Raw genomic sequence first — 9581 nt, forward strand, 5'->3', positions numbered from 1 at the left:
AAATTTTGTTCCAGTTAACTACTACTGGAAAATATATATACCCAATTGAGTTACAATGCGGGAAATGTTACTTTGGTTTACTTGGTCTGTTAAGGGAACGTCACCATCCAATACACAATCCTTGATAAATTTTGTCACGTCGGTATTGCGTGGTAGACAGGCCCTTAACACCACACGCCAATCTTTGTTAGTTGGTTCATGAGAACTACCCAAATTCCTCAAAAATCTTTGACATTTGGTTAGTTCCTTTTTTGGATCGGGGAAATCATTTATGATGGAATTTAGTTCTGCTCTTGTCCAGGGACGATGCATTACTACTTCTCTCGTGGGCACTACACCGTTCGCGTCTGCATTTCCATTCGGAACAGTTATCGTCCGAATGGGATGCAGATCGGCAGCGCTGCTACCTTTGACCTGGTTACCTGGCTGGGGGTTTAATCTGCTGCTGCTATTTTTGGTAACTGTACTTGCACCTCCATCCACATAAGGTGGGGGAGGTGAGCGTGAACTGCTGGCAATACTCTCCACAACGCTACCTTGCCGCACGTGCGCGCCATTGGGCGGCTCGCCCGTATTGCAATTTAGCGCCGCGGATGTATTCTCTGGCAATGTGCTCGCAACGCTAGTTTGCGTCACTTGCACATTTTTAAGCCACACATCCCCTTCATGCTGCCACAATTTTAAACATTCACAATATTTGACCTTTTTCTCTCGGGAGCGCATCAAACTGATGTGATCCCGGACATTATCTAATACATCCTTATCAAAACTACCAATTCTGGGAAACGGTCTAACACTCTTCATCGTCATTTTAAACCATACATCACAATACCTTATTGCATAAGTACCGTACTTAGTATGCATAATACGACGGGCCGATCCAATTGGAGCTTTCATTAGCAGCACATCATTGTCTAACATCTCTACTGTTTGCATGGCTCCCATTCTGAGACAAAATCCTATGCTTTTCAATAAAGATTTAAACTGGTGAAAGACAATCTAGATACTCTCACTTACCTACGGAAGAAATTTCTAGATGCCCCCGCTCACCTACGGAAGAAATTCTAGATGCCCCCGCTCACCTATTATCTCTCAGCTCACAATCACACCTAGTGCGGCTCAACTACAATGCTCAAATAACCCAACCTTATTATTGAACACTGCAGTCACATTGAGAGCCGGTCCCTAACAAAAATAACAAACCATACACCTGCTCTGTGTACTGAACGGTAAGCTGCTTACCGAGCGGCTAGACTAACCCTTGCACCTAGCCCTTAAGGATCATACGATACCCTTAACTGTCCAACACATACTCACTGTTACACACTTTTTCCTGCGCAGAAAATACACATTAACCCAGATATTGATAACAATTGAAAAATGTAAACCTCAACGGCTTTGTCTAAACACGTGGCAGCAGAACCGGAAGTAGGTATACGCTATTGTGCGACCAGCCGCATACACAATAATGCGACTACCACACAACCGTATAATTACTTTTTAGCTGCGTACGGAAAAGTGCGTCTTTACTATGCGCAAAACTGCGACTCAGCCGCGTACTCAATACTGTGGCACCCTTTTAAACATTAGGTTCTATCAACAAAGGAAAACAAACTTTTTCCTTTCTTGTCCCTGGATTCTAGTCAGCTTCCTTAGCTCACACAAAAACGGATAACAATTTTTCAGCACAAAGCGGTTGCAGGAAAACCCTGCATGTGGCCACTCCACCCTTTGCTGAGATATCGATAGCCGTATGTGCCGTGTGAGTAGGTAAGTGACTTCACTCGATGAGCCCCCATCTGATGATACTGGATCAGAACCTCTATATACCCCTGCCTGTACCTTCTAAAATCCTACCTATAAACCTCTAAGGATGACGCCAATGTGTACGCAGTCATACAGTAAATAAAAGACTCCAGACTTGGAACGTGTGGTCCGAAGGACAAAGTATTATTCAAGTAAAAAGTACAGTCAGTTATACGCTATTGATCCAGACACAATTAGACGCAAAGGAATTATACAGACCCCAAGTACAGTATACATACGCCATGCTTTCTGGTCCAGAAATTACGCATCAGCAAGAAACCCCGTCGTCATTCCGCATTCAGCAAAAAGACTAAGAACCCAGTGTTTGAGCACACATATTTATACCCCCCCAGAATAGACAGGACAATAGAGAAGTTTCTTGCTTATGCCACTGGTTCCCAGATGGGAAGCATCTGTTACAGAGCATTTAACAGGCTGGTTCAAATAGACTCATCCCAGCCTCTAACAACTGGGGGTCTCTGCCCTCCCACCCCATGCAATCATCCTAACAATTGTTCATATAATATACATTTTGTTGCTTGAAGTCTCTGCGGTCCATAAGTTGAGAATGCATGATGCGATCTCCACACCGATAATACCGGAATTCTGTTGAAAGAGTACGCATCAATACGAAACCAAACACGGCATTCTTAGCATGTATAAAACCTTAGTTATCAAATATCTTTATTTCACAGCATTTATACTAACTGAACAAACTTAAATCTTATACCTTAAAGCTTATTAAACCTTTTATGTGGATATGTAATGTGTGAGTATGCAGGGTTTGATATAAAGACGCTAGTTAACTTGGGACAGATGCGTGCGCATGAAGCTAATAAAACAGTGTTTTCATACAAGGTCTTATGCATTCGCTAATATGCGACTAGTTAACAGCGCAATTGTGCGTATTAATGTGTGTATGAGGAATGGTGCACTTAAATCTCACTTACTAAGTGAACACCTAGTAGTGTTGAATGCTGAGCCTTCTAGTTCCACATGCCCCCTCTCTCAGCAGCCCCCCCACCTTTCCCAGGCTCAAAAGATAAGCTCTTTATTCTCCCAGACTCTTTTGTGGATGCAAATTAACCCAGCTACAAGAGTCAAACCTAAGATAACACTCTAGGCTTTGAAGTTATTTCATTGCAGGAAGCTTGCTAATGTAAGGTGTTTATTCTAGCCGGGCCACCTGGAGTGAGAGCAGACGTTATCCAGGAAGCTTATCTATACAATCTAGTTGTCACTTGCCCATTTGCTCTGTTCAACTAATGCAATCCAATTTTGGTATACTGTAAAGCCATTTCTGAAATATATATCCTTTATAATACGTAAAGTAATGAAATGGGCTTTTGGTGAATCGCCGTAACCTATGGCGATGGTCACGGATGCATTCGCATGATGCTAATAGTATTATCGCCACATGTACTAAAGTGTGAGTTTATCTAAAATGGCGCATAGGCGGCCATTTCGCAAAATGGCGTCTTGCGGCCAGTCGCAAGATAGTGTTGCTGCGATTCAATTTTAAACTGATCTTGTCTCAGCCAATAATCCAGTTTCGACAAAACTCTCACTTTAGTAAATATACCCTTGATAGTATGCTAATTTCAGCACTCATGTTCCATACATATTTAATTAGAGTCATTTGGTGCTAGGGCTTGCTCCTCTATCACTCTAGCCTTTTTAGGAATAAATTGCAAACACAGGCCAAAAGCATTAATCTCCTATGTGTGTTTACCACTATGTCCAATAATAATCCCATCAACCTAAGTACAATTGTTATCATGCAGTCTTAAAAAAGTCCTTAGAGAGAAACGCATTGACCGAGGAACCTTTCAGCCAAACAACACACATTTCCACTATTTCCCCTTGCAACCATCGGAGCCACCTAGCCACAAACCAAATAGGAGCTTCATCTGAGGTATCCATGTCTGGGTGGACCATTTCCTAGTGTGCACTGAAGTACATACAAGCCATGACGGCTGAAGCCGAACAGCCCACAGACCATCACATGCTACTGATTTATTTCTTGGGAGCCAAATATATTCTGAAGGATATTATTTGCCTGTATCGGACTACCTAAAGGTACACAGGAAGCTTTGGTCTGCAAATGGGATTGCAATGGGTGTATGCAACTTTGATGACATTATTAGTGGAGCTGCTACTCCCAATTAAAAGCCCAAGCCAACTTGATGGGTATTGCAATTCTTATTAATATTAATATAGAGTTACGGTGTAAATGTGGATCAACTGATCTTTTTTTTTTTTTATAAAATACATATTTCACATATACAAGGAGCATATACACATATATAATTTTCAATGGTTTATTGTGTGGTTGTCACAAATAAATGTTATATTTTATTTAAATCAGATACCTCCTTGTATCTCATGATGCAAAGCAGATATACTATTAATCCTTATTCATCAATGCACTGAAACCTTCCCCTTTTTCTGTGTTTACCCACATGTCCAATAATAATCACATCAATCACATTCCGTCTTGGGCCTCAAATGTGCAATAATGAGCTTTTTACCTCATTATTCCCTGAAAGTAAGAGTATATGACCAGCACAATGTCTGATGCAGATGTGGATAGTGTAGATGTGCTGTGTTCTATCAATGCTTGTGCTCAGGAATGCAGGACGGTGCAGTTTTGGCCCATTATCCATCAGTGAATGGAGAACTAGCGTGTCTAGACGACACTTGTCTACATGATGAGCCCTTAGTCTGCAGCAGATTCTACCAGTCTTATATGATGCTTAGCTGTAAAAACTTATCAAGTAAAATACGACTTCTTCTGATACTGTTTTTGCTGAAAAAATAATTTAATTGTTTCAAATCTTAATTTAATTTCTAAGACTTATTTTTTCTGTTGATTGATCCCCTTTAAAGTGATACTAACAACATATGTACAAAAACACATAAATAATTGTAAATGCAGATTCAAATGTAATAAATGGTTAATTATATGATGAGATAAATTAGTTTTACTTTGCTAGCGGCTGATTTACAACGGTTCACAACTCTTTGATATCTTGTTTCATCTGTGTTCTCTTCATGCAGCCAATCAGGTGAGGAGAAATGTTACAAAATATAAATGGATGGATGATGGTAGCAGATGAAGTCAAACACAAATTAACAATCTATTGGTAAATTATGCGCTTTACTAAGTCAATCCATATGGCAGAGGTTCCCAAACTCTGCCATTACAGTCCAGGTTTTAAGGATATCCATGCTTGAGTCCAGATGGTTAAATCAAATTGACTGAGGTATAAAGTCAGAAATCCACTGCACTCGCCACTCCTAGATTTGGGGTGCAGACCTGCACTCGCCATTCCCAGGACTGGGGTGCAAGAGGCCTGTGACCACATTGCTTAAATAATAAAAACAGAAAACCCAGCACTCACCATGTTTAAACACTCACAATGATGTATAAATAAGTAAATAAATAATGGGGATTTAGTTCATGGATTGATCAATGCATTTAAGCCCGCAGCCCACATCACGGGACCCCACTTTCTGCAGGTCCTACACTATCCGTCACACTGATGGAAACCTGTTAGCTGCTATCACATAGTTTAGACTGAAAAAATGTTACTTGGTTTAAAGCTCACCTGCCAGCTAATGGCTTTTAAAGGTAAGGCAGTCACCTGACATAGCTTCTATCACACTACCAAAAAGACAGCTGACACAGGTTAATATAAACGAGTTTGCACATGGGGTGCATGAGAAAGCTATGATCACAAAAGGTTAATAAAAATTAACCGCATAAATAAAGTCAGAAATCCACTGCACTCGCCACTCCTAGATTTGGGGTGCAGACCTGCACTCGCCATTCCCAGGACTGGGGTGCAAGTGGCCTGTGACCACATTGCTTAAATAATAAAAACAGAAAACCCAGCACTCACCATGTTTAAACACTCACAATGATGTATAAATAAGTAAATAAATAATTATTTATTTACTTATTTATACCAGCCATAGGGGTGCTTCTAGAGGAGACGAGATCAAAAATATTGTGGGCGTTCCACCAAAACGGCTATAGGCCATCTATACTGTTAAATATTAAATCTGTATTACATACATTTCCCAGTGTATAGGGAGACCAACATATATATATGTTCAGGACTGGTGCTTTGTTCTCCTGCCGCTGCCCTAGACTCCCGGACTTGCTCCAATGCTCTGCAGAGCAGAAGACTCGGATTGTAGATTGGTGCCCATATCAGAAAGAAAACAGAACATTCAGCTCAGGATCATGCACTGCACTTTGTATAAGGCAGACTATAGCTTGTTACATGTTAATAATGCCCCCTTCATGGGCTGGCCACACTGGCACTAAAATCAAGTGTTCGGAAACCCTCCCCTCTCTAGAAATAATGCATTTGCCCCTGCCCATGACAACCAATCAGACATTTTTGTACTAGAAACATGACAGCTACATTTGATGGGTTGCTATGGTTTACACCACCATATTTTGTGCAGTTATTTACTCCACTGGCTGAAAACTACTGTAGCAATGAGTGTGAGCAGGAGGACCAATAATAATAAGCCACCCTTCAGTCGCTATTTTAATGTGGTGATATGCTGGCTTGCTTTCTATAACCGGCAGAGCCCCAGGAAAAACAGCTGCAGCCTGCAGGTAGTAGGCCAAAGGGATTTAGCTAGGGTGGGGGGAGCCACCTTAGTACAAACATTTTGCCTAATTCGAGTGAGGACTTCTAAAACTGTGCACAGGCTAACAACAAGGTACAAATTTCAAACATAAAGTGGACTGATTAAACGCTGGTTATTATAACAGATCACAAGAGTTCAAAGTAAGATCTGGGTATTTCAGCCAACGCCGCAGGAGTTTCCACTTTTCTCACCATGTCCGTGTTCTGTTATGCCAATGCTCGCACTTTACTTAGTTTTAATAGCATGATTTAGCTAATGTTTAACTGGATAAAGCCCATCTGCAGTCTGTTCTTTTGTAATCTGTTTTACAATAGGCTAGTTATGGATTACTTTCTAGTTTCTACCTTGTGAAAATAGTTTTTATTGATTTAAATAACATTAAAAAAAGAATAAGTTATGACAAACAATATAAAATGTGCTCCATTTTTCAAGCTATTTAACGTGTGCTAGAAACAATTGCTTTGTGATAAAAATTGCAGATCCACAGTTTAAAAAATTATTATTAATTATTTATACTCTGAATATTAGTGAAATGCTGTAAAAATTATCCTTGGATCTAATACTTCTATCTTTGTTTATGAAAACTGTGCACTGTGAAAATGTCAAGAGTGCTGAGGGTTAGATATATTAAGGAAAAGTCAGTTACCTAGTACCTTCTAAAAATGATAACTAGAATCTTTTTGGTTGCTGATTGGTGTTGCTATTGGCAACACCAATGGGCAGCGAAGGTGTTACTATGTTCAGCACCTCCTTTATTCCTTTTCAGAAGTTTTAACAAATGTACCCCTCCAAATACAAAGAACATTGTCATAGTATTTATAAAGAATTGTGAGTAAATATTTCAAAAGCAGATATGAGCACTTTATGGCAGACACACTCACATGAGATGATTACAGACAAAGACATACAAGCCCCAGAAAACGCATCTAACCTACATAAAAGTTGCAATTTCAATAACATGCACTCATACATCGTATATTATTTATTCTCATGAATACATGAAGCAATGGTTTGAAAATGTGTAGTTACAAAATAAATTAAAGATATAATTTTGTTTACATATTGTTTATACCCTAAACCCAAAGCCATACATAAGAAGATGTATTGATAAAGAAAATAAACTTTTCTTGGCTGAATAGTCACACAGTCGCATTACATTACGTTGCTGTGACAAGCTACCGAGGCTGAACATGCACAGCTTGTTAAAACAGTCATGTTCATTAACATGATACCTGTAATACAGAGTATTGCTTTAGTTTCAAAAATATAAATGCATGATAAGTCTGGGTACCTGAAGATGTTCGAGTCTGTCCTTCAGTGAGTCCAGCATTCTTTCCATCTGAGGAATTCCAGATGGTGTGACCTCTGGGGGGTCTTCCATTGTATTGGGTGGAACGCTTGACTTGCGATAAGAGTCATGTTCTGGTTGTTCCCGGTATTCTCGGTGAGTGAGATGATGGTATTCATGATCTCTGAAATGTCCATGGGTATCTTCATAACCATGAGGGTGCTCTCTCTCAGGGCCATGGTCTCGTTCATTCCCATGTTCTCTCTCATGTCCATAGTCTCTTTCATGCCTCTCTTCCCATTCATGTCCATTGTCTCTCTTGTGTCCATGTTCTCTCTCATGACCATGTTCCCATTCATGTCTGCTTGCTCTTTCCTGCCCCTCTTCATATTCATGACCATGTTCCCTTATGTGACCATGCTCTCTTTCATGCCCCTCTTCATACTCATGACCATGTTCCCTTTTGTGACCATGCTCTCTGTCATGCCCAAAGGTTTCGTCATGTCCATGTTCCCTCTCTTGTCCGTGCTCGGGAGTATGACCATGACTCTCTTCATGCCCCCTACTGTGAGGGTTGCCTTCACAACGGCCGAGTTTCACAGTTAGTTCTCGTATTGTTTCCCTCTGATCTAAGATTGTTTCCTTCTGGTGGACCACTGTCTCACGCAGATGTAATATGGTTTCTTTTGCTTCCTCCTGCATGCCTACCCAGTGTCCCCCAACACCTGGACTATGTCGCTGCATGTTTGGCTGGCAGTCCATATCTACAGGCATTGGGGTGCAGACAAATTTTGGAGGGGAATATTCACCCAAGCAGATTTGTGCCAGTAAAGTATACCCCACCACAAAAAGTGGGAAAAGCTTCATCTTTGTCCCAAGAAGATACCACTTTGTGAAGCTGGAAATTCAGTCCCTTGCTGACTGCCTCTCTCTCTTGCTTTGTTCAAGTTGTCCTTCTTAGTTGACAGATGACATTCAAAGGGTTTTAGAAACTGATTTGCTGCGTTTCGAATGTCACCTCCCTCTGTAATAATCAAATCCTCTTCTGTTGTTATTCCATATCTCTCTTTTTCCAGCAACCTGGTCTGGAAGTGGCATTAGGTAGAATACTAATGTTCTTAAATCCCTTGGAGGCCCAACCCTTCCTCCAAGCTGGGTGTCCTACATGCAACGAGAGCAGATCAAAGACTTACTTTAAACATAGCTAATGAACTCAGGAGGACTTTAAGGAGATGATGCCCTGGTAAACTATTTGTGCCCTGGAATCACTTGTAGACAGTCAGTGTAAATCCAGCAGGTCCTATTATCCTGAGATTCACTGATTGCAATACTGCGTAGACAGTCTCTATTTTAAAACAGTGCATATAAAAACAGAATACTGTGCTAAATAGTACACATATCGGCATCATATCCATCACTGAATCAGATCCTATACATTTACAGCAAAAAAAGGGGGGCTGGGCTGCACATTCTAATTTAAACATAATAAGAGGTGCTGCCATGCTGAGACCTGTAGTTGTAATGCACAATAAAGGGGAAAATGCAGATGCACACTCTAAGCACTAAGAATACTGATTATCAAAATATATATATATGGTAAACTCTAATAATTAACATGGTTAATAGTTAGAGTTTATTATATATATATATATATATATATATATTGATAATCAGTATTCTTAGTGCTTAGAGTGTGCATCTGCATTATTCCACATATGTAGATTTGCATTTCAAAGGGACCAATAATATACAGTATATACATTTCTATTGAATGGAATTGTATCAACACTACCTCTGAGACTGTGCAATGGTTCCC

At 40.2% G+C, this 9581-nt stretch overlaps 1 protein-coding gene across 1 annotated transcript in view; it reads right to left on the reverse strand.

Annotated features, from left to right (window-relative positions):
• Positions 1 to 8752, reverse strand: part of LOC148501117 (neuronal pentraxin-2-like) — a 37344-nt gene extending 28592 nt beyond the window's left edge. Inside the window, exon 1 of the mRNA XM_088451016.1 lies at positions 7769 to 8752. Within this exon, the coding sequence (XP_088307142.1) occupies positions 7769 to 8632 (864 nt within the window). The 5' untranslated portion in view covers positions 8633 to 8752. The remainder of the gene's footprint in view (positions 1 to 7768) is intronic.
• Between the last annotated feature and the right edge of the window lie 829 nt (positions 8753 to 9581).

This window comes from Taudactylus pleione, unplaced genomic scaffold, assembly GCF_031769625.1.
Source record: "Taudactylus pleione unplaced genomic scaffold, aTauple2 ptg000535l, whole genome shotgun sequence".
NCBI classification, from domain to species: domain Eukaryota; kingdom Metazoa; phylum Chordata; class Amphibia; order Anura; family Myobatrachidae; genus Taudactylus; species Taudactylus pleione.